This window comes from Vombatus ursinus, unplaced genomic scaffold (assembly GCF_900497805.2).
Source record: "Vombatus ursinus unplaced genomic scaffold, bare-nosed wombat genome assembly UNPS02014894.1, whole genome shotgun sequence".
Classification (NCBI taxonomy): domain Eukaryota; kingdom Metazoa; phylum Chordata; class Mammalia; order Diprotodontia; family Vombatidae; genus Vombatus; species Vombatus ursinus.
This window is the reverse complement of record NW_020954672.1, coordinates 3,776,785-3,791,623: the sequence shown is the minus strand read 5'-3', so window position 1 is coordinate 3,791,623 and position 14,839 is coordinate 3,776,785. Positions and strand designations below refer to the sequence as shown.

Here is a 14,839-nt window from a genome sequence, read left to right as displayed (position 1 = left end):
AACTTGAGGAAGATGGAGAGAACACAGAAAAGGCTTCTTGCAGAAGATGGCACATAAGCTAAATCTTTGTTGTTGTTGCAAGGCAATTGAGGTTGTGACTTGCCCAGGGTCACACAGCTAGTAAGTGTCAAGTGTCTGGTCTGAGACCAGATTTGAACCCAGATCCCCCTGACTCCAGGGTCAGTACTCTATCAACTGCACCATCTAGCTGCCTCCATAAGCAAAGTCTTAAAGAAGGCTAGGAGTGATAAAAGGTAGGGGTGAAGAAGTTCATTCTAGGTAAAAACACAGAAATGGAAGATGGAGTACTTATTTGAGGAACAATAACTAAACCAGTTTGGCTGAAACATGGAGTTCATAAAAAGGGGATTGATGTTTATGAGTGGGGAGGGAGATAAGTTCCATTTTGGACAGACCTATTGAGTCTAAAGGATAAAGGATATCTAGTTGGTTAGGTCCAACAAGAAATTAATAACTTGGGTCTAGAGCTGAGGAAAAGGATTCAGGCCTGAGAGACACCTTCACAGAAATAGATAATTTAATCCATGATAACTAATGATATCAACAGAGAGGGTATAGAGAGAAAAAAGAAGAGGGTCCAGGACAGAGCCTTGGGGGAATCACCCCTAGTTAAGAACATGGAAGAAGGACATGGATGAAGATGCAACAAAGGAGATGCTGGTTAGACAGATAGAAGAGAACCAAACCAACTCCATTTTGTATCTTCATCAACATTTTGTACAGCTGCTGGAATTAAGTGTTGTTTTCCTGTAAATTACATAATTTCAGGGAAGTCATTATTGTGCCACTAACTTTTACAGGATGTAGGTGGGTGCAATCAATCAGAATCCCCAAACTCTGGAAAGTTCCTAAATCTAAAAATAATAATGCTTTATAAAGTAACTGTATTTTACTATAAAAAAGCCTTGTAAATTTCTCTTCAGGATCCTTGTGCCTGCTGAGGGGCCCAGGACCCAATTTGTTCTGCCATTACATGCTTTGCTAATAAATCACATAGCTCAGACTTTGTTTTCTCAGTTATTATAAAACTGCTTGCAGCAACAGTGCCACAAAAACCCAGCAAGCAGGGGGTATACAAGAGGAATTCCATCTACAATATTCCTGACAAGTGGTCATCCAGTCTCTGCTAGAAGACCTCCAATAGATGCTGAGGGAAAATAGTATACTAGTGCATTGTCAGTGAAGCTGAGGAATTGGTCTGACCATTCTATAAAGCAATTTTAAACTATGCCCAGAAAGTTAACAAATTGTACATACTCTTTAACCCAGATATACCATTACTAGGCCTATATCTCAAAGAAATTTTTAAAAGACAAAAAGAATATATATGGAAAAAAATATTTATGGCAGTTCTCTTCATGTTAGCCAAAAATGGAAATTAAGGGGTTGTCCTATTGGGGAATGGCTAAATAAAGTGTGTCATATGAATATAATGGAAATTATATTTATAATGAAAATTATTTTGCCACAAGAAATGATGGACAGTTTCAGAGGATATTGGTAAGGCCTCTATGAACTGATGCAAAGCACAGTGAATAGAACTAGTAGAACAAAGTATTCAATGATAACATTATAGAAAAAAAATGACTTTGAAAGATTTTAGTACTCTGATCAATGTAACTATAGGTTAGAAGTAGAAAAGACTGAACATAAAACACACCCTGACAGAGAAGTGATGAACTTAAAATGTTGAAAGAGACACACATATATGGTTAATATGGGAATTTGTTTTGCTGAACTATGTAACTATATACTGAAGTATTTTTTCAGATTTTTTTTTAAAATTTGCTAAATGGGGAGGGGAAGCTAGTTGAAAGCAGAGATTAATATATATATATGTATGTATGTATATTATATATATATGTACTTGAAAATAAAAAAAACTCAAAAAATAAAAATAAACTGCTTTTTAAAGACTTCAAACAATGGGGAACCCACTACCTCTGGGGCACTCTATGCTACTTTTGGATAGCTCAAATTGTTTAGTTTTTCCTTACATAGTCTAAATCTGCCTTTCAGCAACTATCATCCTGTTTCTAGCTCTCTCCCCTAAGGCCAAGCAGGACGACATTGGCTGTCTTCCATGAGATAGCTCTTCAGATACTTGAAAACGACTATCATGTCCCGACAAAATCTCTTCTTCTAAACATCTATAGTTCCCTTAAACAGTTCTCATTTGAAATGGCCTCCAGTCTTCTCAACATGTTGACTAACCTGCTCTAATCACTCTCAAATTTCTTAGTATCTTTTCTAAACTTTTCTAAACTGTGGCACCCAGAAATGAACACAAAATTCCAGATTTCATCTGACTAGGCTAGAGCACAGCAGGAATATCTCCTCCCTTTTTTCAGGACATTCATTATGTCTTTCTTAATGTAGTCTTACGTTACATTAGCCTTTTTGGCTGCCAAATCACACTTCTGACTCCCAGATCTTTTCATATAAAGTATGGTCTAACCATGCCTCTCTTATACTCTACTTTTGTAGTTTGTTAATCAACAAATAAACATTTATTAAGCACTTAATATGGGCAAAGTATTGGGAGATTTTTAAAAAAAAATAGGTAAAACAGCATTCCTGTCCCCTCAGAACTTATAGTCTAAACAGCAACACAGGTAACTAGAATACACAATGTTATAAGATAAATACATTATAGATTTTTAAAACAAAATTACAAATGAAGTCTGAGGATACAAGGTTGTTATAGATGAGGAATCAGGAAGACTTAATTAAAAATATGACATTTTAGTTGGGTGTTGAAGGATGGGTAGGACTTTAATGAGGAAAGAGAGAGAAGGAGACCATTCTAGGAATAGGGAATAGCCAGATCAAAAGCACCAAGATAGGAAAGAAAAAAAAATGCATTGTGCATTTGGATTCAGAAATCAGAAGTTTAACTAGAGTGTTGAAGGTGATGTTATAAGATAAAACTAGAAAGGAAAGGTGGCATCAGATTGTGTAGTCAGTCAACAAACATTTAAGGTCTACTGCTATGTACCAGGCACTGTGCTAAGTACTGGGAATACAAAGAAAGACCAAAAAAAAATTCCTGCCCTCAAGAAGTATATATTCTAATGGAGAAGAAAACATGTAAATAACCAAGTACATACAAGACACACAGAGAGAGAGAGAGAGAGAGAAGCTAAAGGTAATCTGAAAAGAGAAGACATCAGCAACTGATGGCACTGGGAAAATCCTCCTGCAAAAGGAGGGATTTAAGTTGAATCTTAAAGGAAGCCAGGAAAATTGAAAGGCAGAAGTTAGGGGACAGAATATTCTAGGAATGAGGGACAGTCAATCCAAAGGCATAGAAACTGTAGATGGAGTGATGTGCTAAAGAAACTGCAAGTAGGCCACCCTAAAGATGAGGCAGAGGGTTTGTAACTTTACCCCAGAGGCAACAGGGAGTACCTCTGAGGGTTTTTGAGCAGAGAAGTAACATGATCAAGTATATACATAAGAAAGCTTCTTTTGAAGAATACAAGTCATTCCCCAATTGATAAATGGTCAAAGGATATGAACAGGTAGTTTTAGATGAAGAAATTAAAGTTATCTATAGTCATATGAAAAAACATTCTAAATCACTATTGATTAAAGAAATGAAAATCAAAGCAACTCTGAGGTACCACATTACACCGATCAGATTGACTAACATGACAAAACAGAAAAATGATCAATGTTAGAGAAGATATGGGAAAATCGGAACACTAATGCATTGTTGGTGGAGTTGTGAACTGATCCAACCATTCTGCAGAGCAATTTGGAACTATGCCCAAAGGGCTATAAAACTGTGCATACCCTTTGATCCAGCAATACCACTACTAGGTCTGTATCCCAAAGAGATCATCAAAAAAGAAAAAGGACCCACATGTGCAAAAATATTTATAGCAGCTCTTTTTGTGGTGGCAAAGAATTGGAAATTGAGGGGATGTCTATCAATTGGGGAATGGCTGAACAAGGTGTGGTATAGGAATATAATGGAATACTATTGTGCTATAAGAAATGATGAACAGGCTGATTTCAGAAAAACCTGGAAAGACTTGTATGGACTGATGCTGAGTGAAGTTAGCAGAACCAGGAGAACACCGTGCATAGTAACAGCTACATTGTACAATGACTAACTTTGATAGACTTACCTCTTCTTAGCAATGCAAGGATCTAAGACAATTCCAAAAGACTCATGATGGAAAATACTATCCACATCCAGAGAAAGAACTATGGAGACTGAATGCAAATCAAAGCATACTATCTTCTCCTTTTTTTTTTTGCTTTTTTTTTCTTTCTCGTGGCTTTTCCCTTTTGTTCTGCTTCTTCTTTCACAACATGACTAATATGGAAATATGTTTAATATGATTGTACATGTATAGCTTAATGCTGTCTTGGGGGGGAAAATTAGAGCCCAAAATCTCATAAAAGTGAATGTTGAAAACTAAAAATAAATTTATTAATTAAAAAAATAAAACTGATAAGAAAAATCTAAAAAAGAAAACTTATTTTGGTCACAGTATGAAGGATACTGGATAGTGGTATGATTTAGTAGATAGCCCACTTCTAAATCAGGAAGACCTGGATTCACATCCTCTAACACATATCAACCGGGTTGCCTTAGGCAAGTTATAACCTTTCAGTGCCACAAGCAACACCCTTAGACTATAAATTGCAGAACAGTTGATGATCCACATTTCCTCATCGGGAGTTCCTTATACCAGTGAAATCACAAGGCTGGATGAGAAAAATGAAGGATAGAGTGGAATGTGGGCAGAGTGGCAGCAGGAAAACACAAGGAGGCTATTACTTTAATTAAGATTATGCTTTGTTACTGATAGAGACAATATAGAGTGAGAGAGATGTTGCCAGTGTAACTGACAGGATTTGGTAAATGACTCTATATGAGAGGTGAGAAAGAGGAAAGAGTTCCTCTTAACTTTTGGACAATCCCAAGGTTTTGAAGATTAGGTATGTAGTATTAGAAGATTTGGGGGAAGCTAGGTGGTATAGTAAATGGAGTGCCAGGCCTGGAGCCAGGAAGACCTCAGTTCAAATCTGGCCTCAGACACTTACTAGCTGTGTCACCCTGGGCAAGTCACTTAACCCTGTTTGCCTCAGTTTCCTCATCAGTAAAATGAACCCAAAAAAGAAATGGCAAACCACTGCAGTATCTTTGCCAAGAAAACCCTAAATAGGGTCACAAAGAGTTGGACACAACTGAAAACAACTGAACAACAACTGAATTAGCAAATTTAAGAAGAAGGTAATGTTTGGTTTCAAATATTTTGGTTTGCTGTGCCAATGGAATATAACAGGTAAAAATGTTCTAAAAGCAGACAGAGGTATGGATTTGGAGGTTATCTGCAAATGTTGAAGCTTTGAAAGCTTTGGTAATATAGTAGTTGAAGCTTTAGAAATGAATAAGAGATAAAGTAGAGAGAGAAAGAAAAAGTAGACCATGGACAATATCCACACTGAGAGACTGAGATAAGGATAAAGCAGCCAGTAAAGCAGACAGAAAGAAGTAGGAGAACCAAGAGTATTGTTTCTCAAATGAAGAAAATAGACAGTATGCAATGAGCAACTTTATAAAAAGCAGCAGAAAGGTCAAGGAGAATGAGGAATGCAAAAACTCCACTGGATTTGGTCTTTTGTCACTTTGAGAAAACAGTTTCAACAGAATAGTTAAGGGCAAGAGCCAGGCTGCAAGGAGTTGAGCAGACAATGGGAAGTGAGGAAACTGAGCTCCAGGTATTGACAACTTTTTAGATAGATTAAGCAGTGAAAGAGTGGAGAGATATGGGATAGTAGTTATTTGAGTTAGAAGGGTCAATGGATGGATTTTTTTAGTTTTGGGAAAACCAGAGCATTTTTATAGACACATGAGAAGAGGCCAAAAAAGAGGGAGACTGAAGAAGAATAGGGGTACCTCTTCTTGTGTGATAGAGAAAAGGAGGAGGAGAATGGTAATGATGCTAAGGAATTTTGAGGAATGGAGGGGATGCAGTGAGTTCACATCATCAGGCTTCAATTTTCTCTCTGAAATAGGTAAATCTGTAAGTGAAGGATAGAAATGAGATTGGGGAAAGAGGAAAGAAGAGGTTGACACAAATATAAAACTTTATATTATATTTCATTTATTAAACTTCATCTTATATGAATTGGTAAATCGCTGTAGCCTGTCAAGACCTTTTTGGTACCTGATTTCTATCACCCAACATGTCTACTACCCCTTTATCTTATCTTCAAATTTGAGAAACATTTCATCTATCCCTTCTTCTGAGTCACTAGTAAAAATGTTAAACAACACTGACTGAGAACAGATCCCTGAGATACTTTAACAGAGACCTTCCTCCAGCTTTGCATTTACCCATTAATGACTACATTTTGGATGTGGCCAGCCAACCAGTTTCAAATTCAACTAACTATCATAATACTAAACTACATCTCTCCATCTTGTCCACAAGGTGAGCATAAGAGGCTCTGTCTATAGAAGTGGAAGAATAGCTTTTAACTATACCAGTTAGAGTAGGCCATTAATATATGCCATTTTCTCCAACAGTATTTATTTAAGTATTCTAGCTATATTTTTATTTTTCTGTGCCTTGATTTTCTCTATGACATAGAGATAATATATATCTGGGATGAATGGTTAAACACAAAGGACCATTCAACTATACTAACAATAGACTTTTGGCTAGAAATTCAATAGAAAAGGTCATAGAGAAGTATGCCTCTTCTATTTAAACCCCAATAAAAATCTGAAAAGGACCCCAGAAAGACCAATGATAAAGAAGACTAAAAAGAAGTGGCAGTAAGTTCCTCACCCAGGCTAGACAAAAAGATGGCTAGAAGCCAGGTAGAAGGATTTTTACAGATTTGCTGTTTAGTCATTTTCAGTTGTATCCAACTCTTTATAATTGCTTTTGGGGTTTTCTTGGCAAAGATATTTGAGTGGTTTGCTATTTCCTTCTTCAGCTCATTTTACAGATAAGGAAACTGAAGCAAACAGAGTTAAGTGACTTGCCCAGGGTTTAAGTGTCTGAGGTAGGATTTGAACTCAGGTCCATCTACTGTGGCGCTTAGCTGCAGGAAGACTAGCCTAAAGCTGAGTGAGATGGGGAAAGGAGTCAAGCCAAAGAATATAGCATGAGCTCCCACAAATAGATGTAAAGCCAGCCAGCACTCTAAATAGGAGGATCTCAAGCCAGTATGCTAGTAGTTATGGACTGGAAAACAGATCTTGACCTTCTCTTATGAGAACAGAAGCAGGGACAGAACTAGCTCCATATACCTCTGTGCAGAGAGACAAGACCCTACCATGTCTGGGAACTGAGAACTGGGAGTCACAGCAGGCAGAAAGGCCAATTTAGCACCTGAGTACTATCTTCAGGGCATATGTGTAGGAGACTTGAGACTAACATATCTCCAATATCCCACACGGGCCTATCACAGCCAAAACAAGGGACAGAATCCACTCACAATTAGGGACTATGCACAGAGAAGAAGACAAAACTCAATACAGGCCATAAAGACACTGAAATGAAAGCCAGGGATTGAGGCAGAGGGTAGGCCTAATCTCAGCCACTCCATTTGAATGGGTAGCAGCAGGGACATCCAGGGCAGAGAGACGAAAGGACCTGTGACTTTGGCTGGCATTCTAGGGTAAGGAGTATAGCAAGCCCAAGGCAGTATATTAAACAAAGAGTAAGTTCAAAAGCAAGTTGCAGTGGCGTAGGTCAGATCCCAGGAGCTGAGCAGGGTCTCAGCTCCAACTTCTAGCCCAGTCTGAAGCCTGCAAAGGGCAGGAATCTCAGACCTAAGGGGAGCCTGCAGTTCTGGGACTCTGAACCACCAGAGATTCCCACCTGGCTAATAGTGGCTGGGTCCAACAGCAGTGTACAATTACTCAGACCCAAACCCAGATTAGGAACTTCAAGAGTTCAGACTAGGGGACCACGAAATAGACTTTGCCCTGGATCAGACCTGAAAACTTACAGGTGCCTAGCCTGAGCTGTCCCTGGGAGCCTGAAATAACACAAAATTCAATACCCCGAGAAAGCAGTAACAGAACAATACAGATCTTCTCTCCAGAAGTACACAGCCCTAATACCAAGTCTCAATTCAGGAAATAGGTTGGAAGAATGAGCAAACAAAAAAGAATTCTACCACAAAAAGCTATTATGGTGTCAAGGACACTCAAGACACAAACCCAGAAGGAGATAATGATTCCAAAACATTTATAATCAAAGCCTTAGAAGAATACATACTTTGGGCACAAATTCAACTAGAATTCCTGGAAGAACTGAAGCAACAGCATAAAAAAAGGTCAAAGAAATGTTTGTTTTTTTTTATAAATGAAAAGAGAGTGATTGAAGGGAAAAAAATAAGGAAAGAAATAAGAGCTATGGAAGAAAAAAATGGTAAGGATTAATTAACATCTTAGCACAAGAGGTACAAAACTCAAGACAAACTCCTTGAAAAATTAGAATGGGTGAAATAGAAGCCAATTATCCATAAGACAACAAGAAAGATTAAAACAGTCAAAACACTCCCCCCTCCAATAGAAGAAAATGTAAGATATCTCACAGCAAAAACAACTGACCTGAAAAACAGATTGAGGAGAAAAGAAGTTCAGAATTATGCGACTACCTTAAAGCCATGACCAAAAAAAGAGTCTATACTTCACATTTCAAGAAATCTTAAAAGAAAACTGTGCAGATAGCTTAGAACCAGGGGGCAAAGTAGAAATAGAAAGGATCCACTGGTCTGCTTCGTAAACGAAACTTCAAAATGAAAATGCCCAGGAATATTATAGCCAAAATTTGGAGCTTATAAGTCAAAGAAAAAAAAAATACTGCAAGCAGCACCCCACCTCACCCCACCACTGCAAAAAAAAAAAAAAGAATTCAAGTACCAAGGGGCCAAAAGAATCAGCCACAGTCTAAAGAACTAATGATATTCCAGAAGGCAAAGATATAGGTTTATATCCAAAAATAACCTATCCAAAAAAACTGAGTATAAGGATACAGAGGAAAAGAATGGACCTTTAATGAAAATTAAGGACTTCCAAGCATTTCTAATGAAAACACCAGAGTTTCATAGGAGTTTTGAAGTTCAAACACAAGGGTTAAGAAAAACATAAATGTAAACTTGAGTGAACAATCGTAAGAGACAGAACAAGGATAAGCTGCTTACATTTAAATATGAGGAAATTATACATGTGTCCCCTCTGAACCCTATCATCTTCAGAGGTCACAGAGGGAGATTAATCAGGGAGAGGGCCTGGGAATGGTTCTGTTATGCTTTGATGATCTTAAAAGAAGAATGGAATGAAAAAGAATAGAAGAGAAATACACTGGGGGGGGCGGAGGGCAGGGAGGGGAAGGAAGGTTAAAGAAAATTATCTCATATAATCAAGGTATGGAAGTAGACTTCTATACAAACAACAAGGAGGGGACATACCTGAACCTCTCTCTCATCTGAACTTGTAAAAGGAGAGAATATATGCACATTTAGGTACAGAAATAAATTTCAATCAACAAGAAAATAGACATTTGTAACAGGGATTTTGTTCTTCTTTTATTCTCAACTATGGGAGTGTGGGGAGGAAAAAAGGGGAAAATGTCAGTGTGAAAGGAAGAGAAGGCAAATTTCTGATGATTAAAAATATGTATATGTATATATGTGTGTGCATGTGTGTGTGTGTGTGTGTGTGTATAAACATATACATATACAGATGAAAAACCCAAACTCTGAGATTCTACCTCAAACCCATCAAAGTAGCCAAGATGTACTGCCCACCCCAAAGAATAATGACAATTATTGGAGGGGGCTGTGAGAGGACAGGCACACCAATACACTACAAACTGGTCTAACCAGTCTAGTAAGCAACTTGGAACTATTTCCAAAATGCATACAACTGGGTGTACTTTTCTACCCAATGATACCACAAGTAGGCTTATACTACAAAGACATCAAAGAAAGAGGTAAAGGACTCATAGGTTCAAAAATATTGATGGTAGCACTTTTTATTGTAGCAAAGAAATGGAAACAAAGTGGGTGTCTATCAATTGGGGAATGAATGGCTGAACAAAACACAGTATGTGAATATTGTGCCCTAATTAAAAAGGAAAGGGGCAGAATCAGAGAAACCTAGGAGGATTTGTATAAACTGATACAAGGTGAATTGAGGCAAGGAGGATCAGAAGAATAATTCACACAAAGACTACAACATTGTAAAACTAAATAAATAAATGTGAATGACTTAAGAATCATGATAAAAGTCATGACCAATTACACCTCCAGAAAACTGATGATGAATCATGCTTCCCACCTTTTGACAGAATGAAAAATGCATTATCAGACACAGCAAATGTGTTGATTTGTTTTCTGCAAATATGCTTATTTGTAACAAGGGAAAGACTTAATGTTTCTTTTTTTAGGAGAGGGAAGAGTAAAGATGGGGGACATAATGATAGTAATGCTAAAAAAAATTAAGAAAATAGTGCCAATGAATTGTTAAAAAAAAATAAAAAGGTAAGCAAAAGAAGTTTAGAAGGGGATACAGAAAGGAAGAGTAATATTGAAACTAACATCTTAAATTTAGATCATATTTTTTAAAAACAACCCATACTGGATATTGGGGGGGAGGGAGACAGGACTCAACTGTGCATATAAGAAATTCAGTTTTATATAAAAATAATTATTACTAGCAACAACTACATTTCTTAGAACAGGGCAGCAAAAGAATAAATGGGGAAGGGAAAACAGTCTTTCCTGAAACTGACCCCTAGAGAATCATCTGGGGCATGGTAAATTTGCCTCTGGTAAAAGAAAGGCTAATCCCACTGATAGGTGTTCTTTGAGGACTGGCTAATGTCCTGGAAAATAGACTGACTATATGTTTAATCCTATCCTGGCCTATCAGTGGTGATGAGAAGTAGACATGATAACTCATATCCCCTTGCTAATGTAGTGTTTCAGTCAGGCTGAGATGCCTAACTCTCAATTAGTTTTCTGGTTAACAATGGGATGCCTAGCAAGCCCCTCATTCTCTACCCTTTGCTGCCATCTCCTGGTTGCTATTTGAAGTGTGGCTACCTAAGGTGAAATAAGGTGTTCAGTACTTCTACTATGAACAAACGTGGGTTTTCATTGCTATTGCCCAGCTACTTTCCTTTTTTTGTCTGAAAACACAAATCATCTTTCTTTGAAAACTGAGAGTTTACTCCTGGAAAAATGAAGAAAGATGCTCTACAGCAAGGGGGTTTGGGAGGGTATACATAATTCTGCACAGTGCATTTGTCTGTGATGGCTCCTTTACTCTCACCTGCATAAGATTCCCTGGGAGTATTTCTTCCCTGCAGGCCTCTGTTGCCCTGCTGGAAAAATCACAAACACCAGCTAAGCAAATATATTGTACCAGTTCTTGGGCTTTCATGTCTCCCACCTTTATTTGAATAAACTGCTTCTCTTCCAGGGGAACTATCTCTAGTCCAAGGGTACCTGGGTTGTTTCATTCGATTTCAAGGGAAATCAAAATGGGCACTGTTGAATCCAGATCTTGAATTAAATCGAAATGGGCACTGTTGATCCAGATCTTGAATTAAACACTCTCACCTCCTTTACTCTCATTTATCATAGGATTTTAGAACTGGGAGGATATTTTAGGGGCAATCTAGTCCAATACCTTCATTTTACAGGTGAGTTGGGTTGTTTTTAAAAAATATGATTTAAATTTAACATGTTAGTTTGAATATTACTCTTCCTTTCTGTATCCCCTTCTAAACTTCTTTTGCTTACCTGTTTATTTTTTTTTAACAATTCATTGGCACTATTTTCTTAATTTTTTTTAGCATTACTATCATTATGTCCCCCATCTTTACTCTTCTCTCTGCTAAAAAAAGAAACATTAAGTCTTTCCCTTGTTACAAATAAGTAGTACTGTTCCTGGGGAAATTGAAATGGGCACTGTTGATCCAGATCTTGAATTAAACACTCTCACCTCCTTTACTCTCATTTATCATAGGATTTTAGAACTGGGAGGATATTTTAGGGACAATCTAGTCCAATACCTTCATTTTACAGGTGAGTAAACCCAAAGAGGGGGAGTCACTTGCCCGTGGTTATATGGGTGGTAGTAGAGCCAGAATTCTTCTGACTTCAAATATAGTACTCTTTGCCTACTGCTCAATACACCCCCAAGCCCCGCTCCTCAATCAGCCTCTAATATCAGATCTTCATTACCAAAGGAAAACAAGGTTTGAGGATATAATACCAGGAATGTACACCTAAACTTAAATGAGGCTGTGCTACTTAATATATCCTCAATCTTCTGTTTTTCCTTCAGTGATAGAACCTCTCTTCAAGGAGAGGAAATGAAGATTACTCACCTGACCAAAGCTACCAAAGCCAGGCACTCTGTATGGAATGGATTCCAAGGAAGAAGATCGACTGAAAAAGGTGATATTAAAGCTTTTTGTAGCTGCGAAATACATACACACTTTACCTTTTTAATTTTAACCCACAGCATACTTTTGTGAATCTTTTACCTTCCCTCCACCCATCAGTTATTAGTATTAATCTGAGCCCAGTCACCCTTCAACTCACCTGACTACCTGGTTGCTGTGCTGGGAACTGGGTCGTGGAGTAACTGAAAGAAAAGCAACTATGAAGAGGTTGCAATTGTAAAGGCTCCCTGCCCTGTGCTTTCTTGTCTGGCTTGGGCACTATATATGAAATAATCCTAGTTGTGAGCCTAATGTGGGGTGTATCTACCAATACCTCTTTTTCTTTCTCATCTACATATAAAATGTGTGAATCCTAAGTGTGGCTTTTCAGATGAAACTGCCTTCCTCTTGGAGAAATCTAACTTCACTTAGAAAGCTGTTCAATTTTAAAATGGACTTGGAAAATATGTTTATTTACCTCACCTGTCTGGGGAAGTAACAATCTGCTATCTACCTGATTGTGACGGGGAAGTGATGCCTACTGGCCGGGGAGTGGTAGACCTGCAGAAAAGGAAAAAAAAAAGAGAGAGAGAGCAAGGAATTGCTATTTCTCCGCATAGAAATAAGTGATACAGAGGACTACATAGAGCAGAGCAGATAAAGAACAGCAACTTTCCTGGCAACAAATTATTCAGTAGTTAGATATGTTTATTTAACTGTCTAAGGTGTCAAAAGATGCAGGGCAAATTCCTTTTCTCCAGGTAAGATCCCCTTTCTTTCCAACAGCCTAGGTAAGGTGTAACAGTTTCCCCAGTATTTATATGGAAGAAAATCCAAGCAAGTCATAGAATTCTTAGATGTTTCATCCCAGGTTTCTTACTCTTTTTTTTTTTTTTTTTTTGTGAGGCAATTGGGATTAAGTGATTTGCCCCGGGTCACACAGCAAGTAAGTGTCAAGTGTCTGAGGCCAGATTTGAACTCTGGTCCTTCTGATTCCAGGGCCGGTGCTCTATCCACTGCATCACCTAGCTGCCCCTAGGTTTCTTACTCTTCCCTTCCCACATTTGTCTCCAAAGACCCTTTCCCAGAGGACTAAAACAGAAAACCATCATCTACTCATTACTTGCTTTTCTTAATGTGTGCATGAGTTGTTAGGAGGCAATAAAGAACATAAATTTCAAAGGAAAGCAGGTATGTGTCTGTGGAACTGACCTGCTTCCTTGGCATCGGCTAGGAGACTCCTGAAAGAAAGAATTTAATGAGGAAGGTTTTATTTAGACCATGAGCCCTCAGCCAGTAGGTTAGGATATACCAGAAGGTCTCTTTAAATACATATATACATACATATGTGTGTGTGTTTTAGATATATCACACACATATTATATATACAAATAAACCTGGATTTTCCCCTATATTATTCTCCCTTTCCCTTCCTGACAGCCATCCCTTTAAACAAATAATTTTTTTTAAAAGGAAAAGAGGAAGAGAAAACTGTAGGAAGTCAATCAACACATTTAAAATAACTAATGTTGCATGCAATGTTCCACACCAGAGGACTACAGTTCCCTCTCCCTCCCACAACAACCTCTGCAAAAAAGCAGAGTGAAGTACCACTTTTTCTTTACAATATTGCAACATTCATTTTTTACTGTTTTGTGGTCTTTCTATTTATATTGTTTCAATCATGTATATTGTCTTCCTGGTTCTGCTTAACTTCATGTAAGCTCATGTAAGTCTTTCTATTCTTCTCTATATTCCTCATAGTCATTGTTTCTTATAGCACAGTAATATTTCACTGCATGCACGTACTATTTGTTCAGCCATTCCCCAATCAATGGGTATATACTTTGCATCCAGTTCATTATTACCACACAAAGTTCTGCTACAAATATTTTGGTGTATGTGAAGCCTTTTTCTTTTTTTGTCAACAACTTCCTTGGGATGTATGCCTAGCATTGGAATCTCTGAGTCATTTTAACCATTTTACTTGTAAAACTCCAAATCTACCAAAAGACCTTACAGCCTTATCTGGTAAGAGCACCAAGACAATAGCTAATGACAGTCCCTTCTCATTGGTTTGCCGGAACTCCCAAGAAAAGCTCCCTTTTTTCCACCCCTCTTAGGAATTTAGCCATCAGCATTTATTTCAATTCTCCACCCTCCTCTATTTACCTTTCCTTGGGACTCTGTCAGCACCCCTTCTCTGTTCAGAGACTTGACTGTCAGGATCCATATCCACCTCTAGTAATCTATAGGCCTCAGAGAAATGAAAAATATTTCCTCCCAACAAAAATGGTGGGGATCTCTGCTGAAAACTGACATAGGTTTAAAAATGGAGAAGGATCCCTTTAGAGACAGCTGAGATAAAGGAAGATGGC

The 14,839-nt window shown here is 37.8% G+C and overlaps 1 protein-coding gene across 3 annotated transcripts in view; it reads right to left on the bottom strand.

Moving 5' to 3' along the window:
- The window catches only part of RNF212B (ring finger protein 212B), a 60,656-nt gene that overhangs the window by 4,933 nt on the left and 40,884 nt on the right, over nucleotides 1–14,839 (bottom strand). For 2 of the 3 annotated variants that reach the window (XM_027843165.1, XM_027843166.1), the window contains exons 7-11: nucleotides 13,674–13,702; nucleotides 12,976–13,022; nucleotides 12,622–12,664; nucleotides 12,405–12,465; nucleotides 11,342–11,393 (exon numbers count right to left, since the gene is read on the bottom strand). In XM_027843165.1, the coding sequence (XP_027698966.1) occupies nucleotides 11,342–11,393; nucleotides 12,405–12,465; nucleotides 12,622–12,664; nucleotides 12,976–13,022; nucleotides 13,674–13,702 (232 nt within the window). The remainder of the gene's footprint in view (nucleotides 1–11,341; nucleotides 11,394–12,404; nucleotides 12,466–12,621; nucleotides 12,665–12,975; nucleotides 13,023–13,673; nucleotides 13,703–14,839) is intronic. The other variant, XM_027843168.1, reaches the window with a different exon arrangement.